Source organism: Telmatherina bonti (genome assembly GCF_933228915.1).
Source record: "Telmatherina bonti genome assembly, chromosome: 13".
NCBI classification, from domain to species: domain Eukaryota; kingdom Metazoa; phylum Chordata; class Actinopteri; order Atheriniformes; family Telmatherinidae; genus Telmatherina; species Telmatherina bonti.
In genome coordinates this window covers 3,606,045-3,623,957 of record NC_136611.1, presented here as the reverse complement: position 1 = coordinate 3,623,957, position 17,913 = coordinate 3,606,045, and the positions used below count along the sequence as shown (strand labels likewise).

At 52.5% G+C, this 17,913-nt stretch overlaps 1 protein-coding gene across 1 annotated transcript; it reads right to left on the bottom strand.

Moving 5' to 3' along the window:
* Positions 1–79: 79 nt before the first annotated feature.
* nudt12 (nudix (nucleoside diphosphate linked moiety X)-type motif 12) lies at positions 80–17,510 on the bottom strand. The gene is made up of 8 exons (XM_079250745.1): positions 17,388–17,510; positions 16,024–16,259; positions 14,650–14,953; positions 13,450–13,726; positions 13,209–13,376; positions 4,020–4,133; positions 3,718–3,917; positions 80–2,616 (listed from the first exon to the last, which is right to left on the bottom strand). The coding sequence occupies exons 2-8, from the start codon at positions 16,227–16,229 to the stop codon at positions 2,509–2,511; spliced, it is 1,377 nt and encodes a 458-aa protein (XP_079106871.1). The 5' UTR covers positions 16,230–16,259; positions 17,388–17,510; the 3' UTR covers positions 80–2,508.
* Positions 17,511–17,913: the final 403 nt, after the last annotated feature.

Sequence of the window (17,913 nt, the reverse complement as noted above, 5' to 3'; positions counted from 1 at the left end):
CAATAATCTATAAATGACATCAAAATGATTTCTTTTGTTGTATTTATTAGTGAAATTGGAGCAGAACATGCTGATGAACATGAGATGATGGCACGTTAGATCGTGGCTAACCAGCTCATTTGCATCTGCGTTCCTGCACCAAGAGCTGCAGATCTTACAACAATGAAACAATAATACAGAAAATATGATGTTAAAACGTTTACATCTTAGTTCCTGACCTGTGAATTTGTCGCAGAGTCCTGACCGCTAGTCTGGATCTGAGTGAAACCAAACAAACATGGAGTTCCACAAGGCTCCATCTTGGATCCTCTGCTGTTTTACATCTGCAGGCTCCTCCTCGCCCCGAGATCATGAAAAACAACTAAATATGTTGCCATAGTTACGCTGATGACTCACAAATCTACATAACAATCTCACTAGGAGACTATAGTCCGATCCTAGTACTGATCAGCTGTATTGATCGGGTGTAGTCCTGGGCTCAAACTGATTTAGTTGGTCTTTCATCACTTAAAGAACATCTGGATGTATGTATGTGTATATGTATATATATGTGTGTGTGTATATATATATATATATATATATGTGTGTGTGTGTATATGTATGTGTGTGTGTGTATACATCTGTAGGTTGTTTTCTTTCTTTTTGTTTTTGGGTTATTTTTTAGTTTTTTGGGGTTTTTTCTCTCCCTTTATCTCTTTCACTTTTCTTATGAGGTGTTTTTTCTCCTTTCTCTTTCTGTCTTTCATCTGTCCTCTCTGGTCCAGCAGTACAAACTCTACAATTCAAACAACAATACAAAATAAATATAGAAATAAAATAAAAATTCAGAAAGTCAAGGGGATCATTATATCTATAAAGCTTCCCTTGGCAGAGGAAATTTGCTCAGCAGAACATCCAGACCATCATTCTGCTGCCTTAATGCTGGACAAGACAAAAAAAAAAAAAAAAGAACATCTGGAGGATTAAAGGACTGATAACTGGGAAGGATTTTTGCATTTATCTTTAATAGACGAGACAACTGTGATCTGGTCCTTCTGGGTCAGGCAGCTGGTCCAGAACCCTGGTGGTCCAGTCTTCACTAAGACCAGGAAAGTGGATCATAGAACTACAGTCAGTTCTTTCCTTCCTGTCCGCTCCAAACGCTTCGGGGCAAAAATCCATTCAAGATCTTCTGGTTTGTTCTGCTCCAACCAGATCACTCTGGTCCCAGATCCAGAACTAAACCTGGTTCAGTTTCTGAAGCAAAGTCCCAGAAACCTGCAGGTCCGCTGAAACTCTGCTGCTGTAAATCAGGTAAAAACTGCTGCTTTTTAATAAAACATGTTGATTTTCCACACAGGAACTTTTATTCCTTGTTTTTTTTTTTGTTTTTAACTTTTATGTTCATTTAATTAGTTTAATTTGTTTGTGTAATGTTAAGATAACACTAGTCCCCCAGATGCAACCACCAATCTACAGGCTAGTGTCCAGAATGAACAGGACTCAGGGCTAATACTTGCATTCACAATATTTTGTTAGTACATAGAAAAACAAAAAGAGAAAACCCTTTAACACTTACCAGAGGAAGGCATTGGACATATAAAAAAATAAACACAGGCTCTGTCTACCCGGCCAACTTGCCTAACTGGTTAAAACAAATGTAGTTTACACACTACATTTGTTTTAATGCCGTTTCTGCTTCCTGCTGTCTTGCCTTAATGTTTTATGTAAACCACTGAATTATTTCAATCTGTTTTCTTCATCTTTACTAAAAAGTGTGAAATATCTTCTTCCTCGTCTTTCTTACATATTTTTCTACAGAATGTGGTGACAGGATGTATTTCCCCACATCTTTATACTGTCGCTACTTTCCAACCAGCTAGCATCTTTGCTAGCCATCTGTTTAAATGAAATTGGATCATGTAGTGCTAGCTTAGTCAGCGTTAAGATACTGTTTAAGCACCGTAACAGCTTATTTTCAGCTCCAATGGTAAAGTCTTGATGGACAGAGTTGATGTGTCGTCTCTAAATCACTCACTGAAAACTATACAACATGGTTTCCCAGCATTAGCTTAAAGCTAATCAAGTGCTAGCATAGAACCAGATTAGCAGTGCTATGTAGCTGAATGCCAACATCATATTAGCTGCAAAGGGACAAAATCTCCTAGAAATGAACAGGAGCGACTAGCTAGAAACTAGTTTATAATTCAAACTGGTCTGGTGATACTGGTGATCCATGCTGGTGTGGAAAGATGGAGATCCATAGTTGGGTTCTGAGTTTAATCAGGAAAACTTCATTGTACATTTTGCTTCTCATCTTGTGAAAGCTGTTTTAGTTTATAAATATGATTAAACTTCCTGGAGGAAATAAGCTGCTGCTGTTTGCAGATGACAGTTTTCTCTATTTTACTTTCTAACATTTCTTCTTCTCTTCATCCTGTTGCAGCGTCTGACGTGGCAAACTGCAGTGTAGGAAGCTTGTTTTAACCGAAGATTCAGATCCATTTGATGGAGGATGAAGGTTTCAGGTCAAAGGTTAGCGTTAATCCCAATCCAGTGTCTGATCAGCTGGTGGGCGATGGTCTGTCTGGGAGGGAAGACGAAGGCAGGATGGGTTCCTCTGAATGAGTCAATCACCTGAAGGAAAGTTTAGAGTAGAAATTAGACTGAATCTACACAGAAACACAATGTTTGAGCCCCAGTTACCCCAGTACAGGAAGTGTGGACCAGTTCTCCATCCCCAGATAAGTCCCGCGGTCATAACCACAGTAAATGTGGACCAAACAAACCTTTGCCTAAATTTAGGCTCCAGTTGTTTATTTCCTCTTTAAAACTAAACTCTCTGAATTGTCAGGAAATCTAGTAAAACTGCAGACAAACAGATTTTCCATCCATCCATCCATCTTCTGCTGCTTATCCGGGGTCGGGTCGCGGGGGCAGCAGCCTAAGCAGGGAAGCCCAGACTTCCCTCTCCCCAGCCACATTTGCCAACTCTGCGGGGGGGGTCCCGAGGCGTTCCCAGGCCAGCCGAGAGATATAATCCCTCCAGCGTGTCCTGGGTCTTCCCCGGGGTCTCCTCCCAGAGGGACGTTCCTGGAACACCTCACCAGGGAGGTCCAGGAGGCATCCTGACCAGATGCCCGAGCCACCTCAACTGGTTCCTCTCGATGCGGAGGAGCAGCGGCTCTACTCTGATCTCCTCCCGGATGACCGAGCTCCTCACCCTATCTCTAAGGGAGAGCCCGGCCACCCTGCGGAGGAAACTCATTTCAGCCGCCTGTATACGAGATCTGGTTCTTTCGGTCACGACCCACAGCTCATGACCATAGGTGAGGGTAGGAACGTAGATCGACTGGTAAATGGAGAGCTTCGCCTTCTGGCTCAGCTCCTTCTTCACCACGACAGACCGGCGCAGAGCCCGCATTACTGCAGACGCCGCACCGATCCGTCTGTCCATCTCACGCTCCATCCTTCCCTCACTCGTGAACAAGACCCAGAGATATTTAAACTCCTCCACTTGAGGCAGGACCTGACTCCCGACCCGGAGAGGACAATCCACCCTATTCCGGGTGAGGACCATGGTCTCAGATTTGGAGGAAGGAACATATTTTCCTTCGTGATGAAAACTCACCGTCGTTTCGTCGCCTGTTGCGGGTTCGTCTATGTGAAAACATTCCAGACCGTTTCCTCTGTGATCCCTGTTTATTACTGGTTTTAGTCTTAATGGTTGGGTTTTACCTGTTGCCTTGGAAACCATCGAGCCTCCTCGATCTCGCTCTTATCCACTTTGATGTCGGTTGAAATGGCGATGGCGAGGCAGCCAATCATGAGGCTGGAGGGCATGGGCCAGGGCTGGCAGGAGACGTACCGGACCGGACCAACCTTCACGCCACTCTCCTCCTCCACCTCCCTCCTCACCGCCTCCTCCATCGTCTCCCCTGCAGCCACGTCACATCACAAGGCCTCAACACTTCCGACAAGTCGCGGTTAAAGGCCGAAGTGTGTGTGTGTGTGTGTGTGTGTGTGTGTGTGTATATTACCGGGCTCTATAAATCCAGCTAAACATGAAAACATTCCTGCAGGGAATATCTTCTTCCTCCCCAGTAAACACTGGTTTCCATCAGGATGGACCACCAGCATGATGACCACCGGGTCTGCAAACAGACAGAATCAGTGGAAACACCAGAACGTCCTCCGCACGTCCTGTTTGACTGGTTCGTATCTGAGACCGGGCCTGGACATCAGACCGCCGAGACAAACGGACGTCCTGCCTTCTCAGGAAGAACAGCAGCATGATGCCTCTTAAATCTTTCGCATTTAACGTATAAAGTGTCGTATTTTATAGTTTAAAGCAAAAACTTTGCTACACAATGTCTTCTGCCCCCTGGTGGAGAACCTTTAGCTCTACGATTCTGACGTATCCTGTTACATTTCTCTGGTTCTGCTGATTATTTCAGTCGGGCATGAAAGTAGCAATACGCAGCATCCTACAGCTTCTTGAAGCGTCCTACAGCGTCCTGCAGCGTCCTGCAGCGTCCTGCAGCATCCTACAGCGTCCTATAGCTTCTTGCAGCGTCCTACAGCGTCCTGCAGCGTCCTGCAGCATCCTACAGCGTCCTACAGCTTCTTGCAGCGTCCTACAGCTTCCTGCAGCATCCTACAGCTTCATGCAGCGTCCTACAGCTTCATGCAGCGTCCTACAGCGTCCTGCAGCGTCCTACAGCGTCCTGCAGCGTCCTACAGCTTCTTGCAGCGTCCTACAGCTTCATGCAGCGTCCTACAGCTTCATGCAGCGTCCTACAGCGTCCTATAGCTTCATGCAGCGTCCTACAGCTTCATGCAGCGTCCTACAGCGTCCTATAGCTTCTTGCAGCGTCCTACAGCTTCATGCAGCGTCCTACAGCGTCCTGCAGCGTCCTGCAGCATCCTACAGCGTCCTACAGCTTCTTGCAGCATTCTACAGCTTCATGCAGCGTCCTACAGCTTCATGCAGCGTCCTACAGCGTCCTACAGCGTCCTGCAGCGTCCTACAGCGTCCTGCAGCGTCCTACAGCGTCCTGCAGCATCCTACAGCTTCATGCAGCGTCCTACAGCTTCATGCAGCGTCCTACAGCTTCATGCAGCGTCCTACAGCTTCATGCAGCGTCCTACAGCGTCCTGCAGCGTCCTACAGCGTCCTGCAGCATCCTACAGCTTCATGCAGCGTCCTACAGCGTCCTGCAGCGTCCTACAGCGTCCTACAGCTTCATGCAGCGTCCTACAGCGTCCTGCAGCATCCTGCAGCGTCCTGCAGCGTCCTATAGCTTCTTGCAGCGTCCTGCAGCGTCCTACAGCGTCCTACAGCTTCTTGCAGCGTCCTACAGCTTCATGCAGCGTCCTACAGCGTCCTGCAGCGTCCTACAGCTTCATGCAGCGTCCTACAGCGTCCTGCAGCGTCCTACAGCGTCCTACAGCGTCCTACAGCTTCATGCAGCGTCCTGCAGCTTCCTACAGCGTCCTACAGCGTCCTACAGCGTCCTACAGCTTCATGCAGCGTCCTACAGCTTCATGCAGCGTCCTACAGCTTCATGCAGCGTCCTACAGCGTCCTACAGCTTCATGCAGCGTCCTACAGCTTCATGCAGCGTCCTACGGCTTCCTGCAGCATCCTACGGCGTCCTACCGTGTCCTACAGCTTCATGCAGCGTCCTACAGTGTCCTACAGCTTCCTACAGCGTCCTACAGCGTCCTGCAGCGTCCCACAGCGTCCTACAGCGTCCTGCAGCGTCCTGCAGCGTCCTACAGCGTCCTACAGCGTCCTACAGCTTCTTGCAGCGTCCTACAGCTTCCTGCAGCATCCTACAGCTTCATGCAGCGTCCTACAGCTTCATGCAGCGTCCTACAGCTTCATGCAGCGTCCTACAGCGTCCTGCAGCGTCCTGCAGCGTCCTACAGCTTCTTGCAGCGTCCTACAGCTTCATGCAGCGTCCTACAGCTTCATGCAGCGTCCTACAGCGTCCTATAGCTTCATGCAGCGTCCTACAGCTTCATGCAGCGTCCTACAGCGTCCTATAGCTTCTTGCAGCGTCCTACAGCTTCATGCAGCGTCCTACAGCGTCCTGCAGCGTCCTGCAGCATCCTACAGCGTCCTACAGCTTCTTGCAGCATTCTACAGCTTCATGCAGCGTCCTACAGCGTCCTACAGCGTCCTGCAGCGTCCTACAGCGTCCTGCAGCGTCCTACAGCGTCCTGCAGCATCCTACAGCTTCATGCAGCGTCCTACAGCTTCATGCAGCGTCCTACAGCTTCATGCAGCGTCCTACAGCTTCATGCAGCGTCCTACAGCGTCCTGCAGCGTCCTACAGCGTCCTGCAGCATCCTACAGCTTCATGCAGCGTCCTACAGCGTCCTGCAGCGTCCTACAGCGTCCTACAGCTTCATGCAGCGTCCTACAGCGTCCTGCAGCATCCTGCAGCGTCCTGCAGCGTCCTATAGCTTCTTGCAGCGTCCTGCAGCGTCCTACAGCGTCCTACAGCTTCTTGCAGCGTCCTACAGCTTCATGCAGCGTCCTACAGCGTCCTGCAGCGTCCTACAGCTTCATGCAGCGTCCTACAGCGTCCTGCAGCGTCCTACAGCGTCCTACAGCGTCCTACAGCTTCATGCAGCGTCCTGCAGCTTCCTACAGCGTCCTACAGCGTCCTACAGCGTCCTACAGCTTCATGCAGCGTCCTACAGCTTCATGCAGCGTCCTACAGCTTCATGCAGCGTCCTACAGCGTCCTACAGCTTCATGCAGCGTCCTACAGCTTCATGCAGCGTCCTACGGCTTCCTGCAGCATCCTACGGCGTCCTACCGTGTCCTACAGCTTCATGCAGCGTCCTACAGTGTCCTACAGCTTCCTACAGCGTCCTACAGCGTCCTGCAGCGTCCCACAGCGTCCTACAGCGTCCTGCAGCGTCCTGCAGCGTCCTACAGCGTCCTACAGCGTCCTACAGCTTCTTGCAGCGTCCTACAGCTTCCTGCAGCATCCTACAGCTTCATGCAGCGTCCTACAGCTTCATGCAGCGTCCTACAGCTTCATGCAGCGTCCTACAGCGTCCTGCAGCGTCCTGCAGCGTCCTACAGCTTCTTGCAGCGTCCTACAGCTTCATGCAGCGTCCTACAGCTTCATGCAGCGTCCTACAGCGTCCTATAGCTTCATGCAGCGTCCTACAGCTTCATGCAGCGTCCTACAGCGTCCTATAGCTTCTTGCAGCGTCCTACAGCTTCATGCAGCGTCCTACAGCGTCCTGCAGCGTCCTGCAGCATCCTACAGCGTCCTACAGCTTCTTGCAGCATTCTACAGCTTCATGCAGCGTCCTACAGCTTCATGCAGCGTCCTACAGCGTCCTACAGCGTCCTGCAGCGTCCTACAGCGTCCTGCAGCGTCCTACAGCGTCCTGCAGCATCCTACAGCTTCATGCAGCGTCCTACAGCTTCATGCAGCGTCCTACAGCTTCATGCAGCGTCCTACAGCGTCCTGCAGCGTCCTACAGCGTCCTGCAGCATCCTACAGCTTCATGCAGCGTCCTACAGCGTCCTGCAGCGTCCTGCAGCGTCCTACAGCGTCCTACAGCTTCATGCAGCGTCCTACAGCGTCCTGCAGCATCCTGCAGCGTCCTGCAGCGTCCTATAGCTTCTTGCAGCGTCCTACAGCGTCCTGCAGCGTCCTACAGCGTCCTACAGCTTCTTGCAGCGTCCTACAGCTTCATGCAGCGTCCTACAGCGTCCTGCAGCGTCCTACAGCTTCATGCAGCGTCCTACAGCGTCCTGCAGCGTCCTACAGCGTCCTACAGCTTCATGCAGCGTCCTGCAGCTTCCTACAGCGTCCTACAGCGTCCTACAGCGTCCTACAGCTTCATGCAGCGTCCTACAGCTTCATGCAGCGTCCTACAGCTTCATGCAGCGTCCTACAGCGTCCTACAGCTTCATGCAGCGTCCTACAGCTTCATGCAGCGTCCTACGGCTTCCTGCAGCATCCTACGGCGTCCTACCGTGTCCTACAGCTTCATGCAGCGTCCTACAGTGTCCTACAGCTTCCTACAGCGTCCTACAGCGTCCTGCAGCGTCCCACAGCGTCCTACAGCGTCCTACAGCTTCTTGCAGCGTCCTACAGCTTCATGCAGCGTCCTACAGCTTCATGCAGCTTCCTACAGCGTCCTACAGCGTCCTACGGCGTCCTACCGTGTCCTACAGCTTCATGCAGCGTCCTACAGTGTCCTACAGCTTCCTACAGCGTCCTACAGCGTCCTGCAGCGTCCCACAGCGTCCTACAGCGTCCTGCAGCGTCCCACAGCGTCCTACAGCTTCCTACAGCGTCCTGCAGCATCCTATAGCTTCCTACAGCGTCCTGCAGCGTCCTACAGCTTCATGCAGCGTCCTACAGCTTCATGCAGCGTCCTACAGTGTCCTACAGCTTCCTACAGCGTCCTGCAGCGTCCCACAGCGTCCTACAGCGTCCTGCAGCGTCCCACAGCGTCCTACAGCGTCCTGCAGCATCCTACGGCGTCCTACCGTGTCCTACAGCTTCATGCAGCGTCCTACAGTGTCCTACAGCTTCCTACAGCGTCCTACAGCGTCCTGCAGCGTCCCACAGCGTCCTGCAGCGTCCCACAGCGTCCTACAGCTTCATGCAGCGTCCTACAGCTTCATGCAGCGTCCTACAGTGTCCTACAGCTTCATGCAGCGTCCTACAGCTTCATGCAGCGTCCTACAGCTTCATGCAGCGTCCTACAGCTTCATGCAGCGACCTACAGTGTCCTACAGCTTCCTGCAGCGTCCTACAGTGTCCTACAGCTTCCTACAGCGTCCTACAGCGTCCTGCAGCGTCCCACAGCGTCCTGCAGCGTCCCACAGCGTCCTACAGCTTCATGCAGCGTCCTACAGCTTCATGCAGCGTCCTACAGTGTCCTACAGCTTCATGCAGCGTCCCACAGCGTCCTACAGCTTCCTACAGCGTCCTGCAGCTTCCTACGGCTTCATGCAGCGTCCTACAGCTTCTTGCAGCATCCTACAGCGTTTTACAGCGTCCTACAGCTTCATGCAGCGTCCTACAGCTTCTTGCAGCGTCCTACAGCTTCATGCAGCGTCCTACAGCTTCATGCAGCGACCTACAGTGTCCTACAGCGTCCTACAGCTTCCTGCAGCGACCTACAGTGTCCTACAGCTTCCTACAGCGTCCTACAGCTTCCTGCAGCGACCTACAGCGTCCTACAGCTTCCTGCAGCGACCTACAGTGTCCTACAGCGTCCTACAGCTTCCTGCAGCGTCCTGCAGCATCCTATAGCTTCTTGCAGCGTCCTACAGCTTCCTGCAGCGACCTACAGCGTCCTACAGCTTCCTGCAGCGACCTACAGTGTCCTACAGCGTCCTACAGCTTCCTACAGCTTCCTACAGCGTCCTGCAGCATCCTATAGCTTCTTGCAGCGTCCTACAGCTTCTTGCAGCGTCCTGCAGCGTCCTACAGCGTCCTGCAGCGTCCTACAGCGTCCTACAGCTTCATGCAGCGTCCTACAGCTTCATGCAGCGTCCTACAGCTTCATGCAGCGTCCTACAGCGTTCTGCAGCGTTCTGCAGCATCCTACAGCTTCCCACAGCTTCCTACAGCTTCCTACAGCTTCCAACAGCGTCCTACAGCTTCCCACAGCGTCCTGCAGCGTCCTACAGCGTCCTACAGCTTCATGCAGCGTCCTACAGCTTCCTGCAGCATCCTACAGCTTCATGCAGCGTCCTGCAGCTTCCTGCAGCGTCCTACAGCTTCCTGCAGCGTCCTGCAGCTTCCTGCAGCGTCCTGCAGCGTCCTACAGCTTCCTGCAGCGTCCTGCAGCTTCCTACAGCGTCCTGCAGCGTCCTGCAGCTTCCTACAGCGTCCTGCAGCGTCCTGCAGCTTCCTGCAGCGTCCTACAGCTTCCTGCAGCTTCCTACAGCGTCCTACAGCTTCCTGCAGCTTCCTGCAGCGTCCTGCAGCGTCCTACAGCTTCCTGCAGCTTCCTACAGCGTCCTACAGCGTCCTGCAGCTTCCTGCAGCTTCCTACAGCGTCCTGCAGCGTCCTGCAGCTTCCTGCAGCATCCTACAGCGTCCTGCAGCTTCCTGCAGCTTCCTGCAGCATCCTACAGCGTCCTGCAGCTTCCTGCAGCATCCTACAGCGTCCTGCAGCTTCCTACAGCTTCCTACAGCGTCCTGCAGCGTCCTGCAGCTTCCTACAGCGTCCTGCAGCTTCCTGCAGCTTCCTACAGCTTCCTGCAGCTTCCTGCAGCTTCCTGCAGCATCCTACAGCGTCCTGCAGCTTCCTGCAGCTTCCTACAGCTTCCTGCAGCTTCCTACAGCGTCCTGCAGCTTCCTACAGCGTCCTGCAGCGTCCTGCAGCAACCTACAGCTTCCTGCAGCGTCCTACAGCTTCCTGCAGCGTCCTACAGCGTCCTACAGCGTCCTGCAGCTTCCTACAGCTTCCTACAGCTTCCTGCAGCTTCCTACAGCGTCCTGCAGCTTCCTGCAGCTTCCTGCAGCTTCCTACAGCTTCCTGCAGCTTCCTACAGCGTCCTGCAGCTTCCTACAGCGTCCTGCAGCGTCCTGCAGCTTCCTACAGCGTCCTGCAGCTTCCTGCAGCTTCCTACAGCTTCCTGCAGCTTCCTACAGCGTCCTGCAGCTTCCTACAGCGTCCTGCAGCTTCCTGCAGCAACCTACAGCTTCCTGCAGCGTCCTACAGCTTCCTGCAGCGTCCTACAGCTTCCTGCAGCGTCCTACAGCGTCCTGCAGCGTCCTACAGCTTCCTGCAGCATCCTACAGCGTCCTGCAGCGTCCTACAGCGTCCTGCAGCGTCCTACAGCTTCCTGCAGCTTCCTACAGCTTCCTGCAGCTTCCTACAGCTTCCTGCAGCGTCCTACAGCTTCCTGCAGCGTCCTACAGCGTCCTACAGCGTCCTGCAGCATCCTACAGCGTCCTGCAGCGTCCTACAGCGTCCTACAGCTTCCTGCAGCGTCCTACAGCTTCCTGCAGCTTCCTGCAGCGTCCTACAGCGTCCTGCAGCGTCCTACAGCGTCCTGCAGCGTCCTACAGCGTCCTACAGCGTCCTGCAGCTTCCTGCAGCTTCCTACAGCGTCCTGCAGCTTCCTACAGCTTCCTGCAGCTTCCTACAGCGTCCTGCAGCGTCCTGCAGCTTCCTACAGCTTCCTGCAGCGTCCTACAGCGTCCTGCAGCGTCCTGCAGCGTCCTACAGCGTCCTACAGCTTCCTACAGCTTCCTGCAGCGTCCTACAGCTTCCTGCAGCGTCCTGCAGCGTCCTACAGCGTCCTGCAGCGTCCTACAGCGTCCTGCAGCTTCCTGCAGCTTCCTACAGCGTCCTGCAGCGTCCTGCAGCTTCCTACAGCTTCCTGCAGCTTCCTACAGCGTCCTGCAGCGTCCTGCAGCGTCCTGCAGCGTCCTACAGCGTCCTGCAGCGTCCTACAGCGTCCTGCAGCTTCCTGCAGCTTCCTGCAGCTTCCTACAGCGTCCTGCAGCGTCCTGCAGCTTCCTACAGCGTCCTACAGCGTCCTGCAGCGTCCTGCAGCGTCCTGCAGCGTCCTGCAGCGTCCTACAGCGTCCTACAGCTTCCTGCAGCGTCCTGCAGCGTCCTACAGCGTCCTGCAGCTTCCTACAGCGTCCTGCAGCTTCCTACAGCTTCCTGCAGCGTCCTGCAGCGTCCTACAGCGTCCTACAGCGTCCTGCAGCGTCCTGCAGCGTCCTACAGCGTCCTACAGCTTCCTGCAGCGTCCTACAGCGTCCTACAGCTTCCTGCAGCGTCCTACAGCTTCCTACAGCGTCCCACAGCTTCCTACAGCTTCCTACAGCGTCCTACAGCTTCCTACAGCTTCCTGCAGCGTCCTACAGCGTCCTGCAGCGTCCTGCAGCGTCCTACAGCTTCCTGCAGCGTCCTACAGCGTCCTACAGCGTCCTGCAGCTTCCTGCAGCGTCCTACAGCTTCCTGCAGCGTCCTACAGCGTCCTACAGCGTCCTACAGCTTCCTGCAGCATCCTACAGCGTCCTACAGCGTCCTACAGCTTCCTGCAGCTTCCTGCAGCGTCCTACAGCGTCCTGCAGCGTCCTACAGCTTCCTGCAGCGTCCTACAGCTTCCTGCAGCGTCCTGCAGCGTCCTGCAGCGTCCTGCAGCGTCCTACAGCTTCCTGCAGCTTCCTGCAGCGTCCTGCAGCGTCCTACAGCTTCCTGCAGCGTCCTACAGCTTCCTGCAGCGTCCTGCAGCGTCCTGCAGCGTCCTGCAGCGTCCTGCAGCGTCCTACAGCTTCCTGCAGCGTCCTACAGCGTCCTACAGCTTCCTACAGCTTCCTGCAGCTTCCTGCAGCGTCCTGCAGCGTCCTACAGCGTCCTACAGCTTCCTGCAGCGTCCTACAGCTTCCTGCAGCTTCCTGCAGCGTCCTGCAGCGTCCTACAGCTTCCTGCAGCTTCCTGCAGCGTCCTGCAGCGTCCTGCAGCGTCCTACAGCTTCCTGCAGCGTCCTACAGCGTCCTACAGCTTCCTGCAGCGTCCTGCAGCTTCCTGCAGCGTCCTGCAGCTTCCTGCAGCGTCCTGCAGCTTCCTGCAGCTTCCTGCAGCGTCCTGCAGCGTCCTGCAGCTTCCTGCAGCGTCCTGCAGCGTCCTGCAGCGTCCTACAGCTTCCTGCAGCGTCCTACAGCGTCCTACAGCTTCCTGCAGCGTCCTACAGCTTCCTGCAGCTTCCTGCAGCGTCCTGCAGCGTCCTGCAGCTTCCTGCAGCTTCCTGCAGCGTCCTGCAGCTTCCTGCAGCTTCCTACAGCTTCCTGCAGCGTCCTACAGCTTCCTGCAGCTTCCTGCAGCGTCCTGCAGCGTCCTGCAGCGTCCTACAGCTTCCTGCAGCTTCCTGCAGCTTCCTGCAGCGTCCTGAGGATGAGAAATCAGACTTTACTAGTTTTCAGCTTGCTGCGTCGTCTTACTGCAGCTGTGGCGACGAGGAGATGCTCTGCAAGATTTTCTACGTTCCAGATGTTTTAATAACTCAGTTCTGGTTTTATTTTCTCCACTAATTTGACCCGGAGCGGTTCGGAGGACATGACCTTTACTTCACAGTGTTTCGGACCAGATGTGCAGAAATGTGAATCTGACTTCTGGAACGATGGATTTCTCTGAACTTTTCACCACTTCAGACTTTCTGTGGATGTTTCAGCTCGTGAAGCACCGTTCTGATCGGGATCGGACTTCGTACCGACTCGAGGGTAGCAGGTGTTGTGGACCCCCTGCAGACTCCTGCAGCTGGAGTTCAGGCAGCTCCTCTTGTATCCCCCCTCCTCCAGCCGAGTGCTGCTGCCGCACGTGGAACAGAAGCTGTAGCGGCTGTGCCAGGCCAGAACCGATCGGGCCTGAGCCACCACGCCTTGGAACAAGAGACAGACCGGGTCAGAACCAGAACCAGACCAGCAGTATGAAGACAGACACGTCTTCCTCACCGGCTTCGTCCTCGCTGAGCTTCAGCAGGTCTCTGGTGGGGGTCTTGGGGAAGAAGCAGTTCTTTTCCTTGCAGCGTTTCAGGAGTTCAGCAGCATCTTCATCTGTGTTGAAGGCGAACCACGCCGGAGGCTCCTGGGGGCCGTCTTCTGTCTGAGACCGGGAGGAAGATGAGGGATTCTTCTTTCTCTCCACTCCAAGGAAGATGAGAATGGTTGCAGGTTTCAGAAGGAGGTCCTGAACGGCATCGTGTCTGAACCGACACAAGCGCGTCTCGCCCTGTTAGAGGAGGAAGAAAGTATTTGGACGGTGGGAGGAAGCCGGAGAACCTGGAGAGAACCCACGCATACACGGGGAGAACATGCAAACAGAAAGGCCCAAACCTTGCCCCAGCCAAGGATCGAACCAGCGACCTTCTTGCCGTGAGGCCACAGTGCTCTTACCTTAAATTAATTACAAAAAAATAAATGCGCTAAAAGAAATAACGCATTCAATTGCGGGACGTTTGTCGTGGACAACTTCTTGGTACGGCGTTTACACTGATGCACTTTTACGTTCGCTGCTAACTTGGCCACATCGGCGCGATACTCGGCGACGTTTCAGACCCTTCAGGGAGTTTAAACACAAAACGAGCATTAAAACATTTAGCATCTTTTCTGGTGGCATTGCGGACTCTTGGTGAGTAAAGTTAGAACGTTTTCTGTTCTCTAGCCGCAGCTGCAAAGTCCAGCCCCACCTCTACATTTTGTTCCCGCTCCACTTTAGGTTTCGCTCAAAATCCAGAAGAAAAATTACCCTCAAACAAATGTTGTTCACGTCCCGAGTATAAGTGGCTTAAAGCGAATCTCGGCCGTGAAGAAGCTGAGACTCTGAGCTACGCTGGTCAAGGCGAAAGAAAGTCCAGTTTTTCCCATTAACCCTGATAGTAACTCGCCACCGTTTGACTTCTGTTCTCATTAAGCTCAAACGGTGGCGAGTTATAACGCATCCATGCCCTCCTGGAACCCGTTCAGCTCTGCAGAGGCCTGGAAACGAGACTTTCCTTTGATTCTGGTGTTTTATGGAGCGCTAAAAGCTGCAGGGTAGCAGGTCTGCGGGACCGGACTCGGGGACTCCTACATGTTCTCCGGCTGCCTACCAGGGTCGTACGGACCTGCAGCTAAAGGCTGATTTCCAGGCCAGAAACGTTTGTCCTGACGTACCCATTCTCCCTCGCCTGCCTCGGATCTGGCGAGCATGGGGCTGAGGTTGGCGAACAGCAGGTAGACCGTTTCTGGGTGTCTCTGCTTGGCCTCCAGCCAGACCTCATCCGTCCTCTTCCCGCTCAGCCGGTCCAGCGTCTCCCGGCCAAAGTAGTTCTCCTGCGGGACGACTTCGCTGCCCGGCAGAACATGCTGGCTGGCGCCGTCCGTTCGGCTCAGCAGGTTGGCGATGTGTCGGTGGCCCCAGAACCGGGCGATGTCATAGGCGGTCTGAGACGAGCCGTTGACACAGAACTGGTCACAGCTAGAAGACAAAGAAGACGTTAGATGACAGGAGGCGGTCCTGACGGAGAGGACGACCCGGTACCAGGAGGTCCTGACGAAGAGGACGACCCGGTACCAAAAGGTCCTGACGAAGAGGACGACCCAGTACCGGAAGGTCCTGACGAAGAGGACGACCCGGTACCGGAAGGTCCTGACGAAGAGGACGACCCGGTACCGGAAGGTCCTGACGAAGAGGACGACCCGGTACCGGAAGGTCCTGACGAAGAGGACGACCCGGTACCAAAAGGTCCTGACGAAGAGGACGACCCAGTACCGGAAGGTCCTGACGGAGAGGACGACCCGGTACCAAAAGGTCCTGACAGAGAGGACGACCCGGTACCGGAAGGTCCTGACGGAGAGGACGACCCGGTACCAGGAGGTCCTGACGAAGAGGACGACCCGGTACCAAAAGGTCCTGACAGAGAGGACGACCCGGTACCGGAAGGTCCTGACGGAGAGGACGACCCGGTACCGGAAGGTCCTGACGGAGAGGACGACCCGGTACCGGAAGTTTCTGACGGAGAGGACGACCCGGTTCTAGAAGGTCCTGACGGAGAGGACGACCCGGTACCGGAAGTTTCTGACGGAGAGGACGACCCGGTTCTAGAAGGTCCTGACGGAGAGGACGACCCGGTACCGGAAGGTCCTGACGGAGAGGACGACCCGGTACCGGAAGTTTCTGACGGAGAGGACGACCCGGTTCTAGAAGGTCCTGACGAAGAGGACGACCCGGTTCTAGAAGGTCCTGACGAAGAGGACGACCCGGTTCTAGAAGGTCCTGACGAAGAGGACGACCCGGTTCTAGAAGGTCCTGACGGAGAGGACGACCCGGTTCTAGAAGGTCCTGACGAAGAGGACGACCCGGTTCTAGAAGGTCCTGACGGAGAGGACGACCCGGTACCGGAAGGTCCTGACGGAGAGGACAACCCGGTACCAGGAGGTCTTTATGGTTCTACTGGTTTCTCCTTCTGACATGTGATGATGATGATGACGATGATGATGATGATGATGACGACACCAGAACTCGAGGATGGTAAAAATACTTCGTACCTGAGCGACAGCAGCCTCTCCGCCATGTCGTAGTGTCCGTTCCGCACCGCGAGCATCAGCGCCGTCCAGCCGCTGTATCCTGATTGGTTTATGAGTGAGGGGGCGTGGACGAGCAGCGTGGACACCTGGTCCAGATCTCCTCTGGCTGCAGCGTCCAGAAACTTCTCCAGCACCTCCTCCTTGGCAGTGAGCTGGAGGCTGGTCATGTGGGCTGGACGTTGGCTATCCCAGGTGTTCTGATCAGGTAAACACAACATCAGGTAACAACACGCAGCTCTGACGCCATGTCTTAGCTAGCTAACCTCTCTGGTTTGCTTCATTTAAGCTAAAAATCCTAAAAATAAAAAAAAAATAAAAAAATTTTATTTTACTATTTTCTTATATCTGTCAATAAGCTTCAGGCAAAACCCCCAAACATTTATTCAAACTATCATAAACAATTATTTGTTTCACAGTTTAATCCTTATTTTCACTTGACTTTATTGCTGCTGTGTGAAGTATTTTGTATTACTTGGTATAAAATTTCCATAAAAAATAAAGTTATTGATTTATAATGATCAAATCTATGTGGGTGAAATAATAAATCTGGTGTGATTTAATAATCTGACAAATTAATACAAATATCAATTTAAAAAAATACAAACAGACAATTATTTCCTTCATGACTGATATTTCTGGAGGATATTGTCTGCATCAGTATTTGTATGTATTTATTAATGCATGTATTAATTATTTTTATTAATATTATCATGAACAGCATCAGTATTTATTATATTGTGATTATTCGTCATTTTATAATGTAGAATGAAATTAAATGAAAAATACTTTATTAATCCACAAAGGGAAATTCAATTCTTTTAAAGAATACTGTTAAATATAGAAACTATAATGTAAGACTCTTAAAGTAGCTGAATAACTAGAAAGTTTTAAAGTACACATATTTATTAAGTTACATATTTATTCATATTTGATTTTGATCGTTTAGTTCCTTTAAAGAAAGTAAAGAGGAAAAGTATCTTCTTCCTCCTCTCCTATTGGAGCACAATGTTGTCAATCATGACGTGACCACGCCCACCAGGTCATTGACGGTTACAAAACGCGGCGACCAGATGAAACTGGTTAGAAAGATGAAACTGGTGAAAAACTGGGAATGTTTGAAGCTCCAGTAAACCCAGAACGAAGCAGTTCAGACTTCTACTGTCTTCTATCCGGATCAAGCTGTATAAACGCAAGCAGGAACGGCGTCGTCTGCCGGGACACCGCGGACGGACCGCGGCAGGTTTTCCGGTAAAAACCCGGCAGTTCGACCCGGTCCACTCCGGCGAAGCGGTCCAGGTTCCGCTGGAGGTTCGGAAAAGACTCACCTGCTTAAACGTGTGTCCTGCCGACCCACCTTTCCGACCCGGTTGTTGGAGTAAAGGTGGCGAGTTGCGTTCAAGGACCGCTGGCGTTTAGTAGAACGGTGTTGCGTTCACGCACACCAACTCCTGTTGTATCTCAGAGCGTCAATAAAATCTTGCCCACTTTCTGTTTCCTTTTTTTATTTTAAAGTTTACATCACGATCATATGGAAGCCCATTTGCTCTTCTTTAAAATTAAATATGTTGGTTAAAATATCTCAGTTTGGTAAATGTATAAAGTTAAAAAACATTATATTTGGTCATAATTATTAAATAATCCCTCATGGTTATCATATTTAGTTCTAGTTATGAAAAGAAAACCACATTTATTCGATTTAAACTCGTGAAATTTGAAACAATAGATATTGTGACATTAGACGAACAGTTATTCTGATGTGGATCTAGACTACAATGAACTGGATTAAATTCCACGGTCTAATCTGGGTCTGAACTTGCTGCAACGTCCTCTGTTGGAAGAATAGTAAATGAT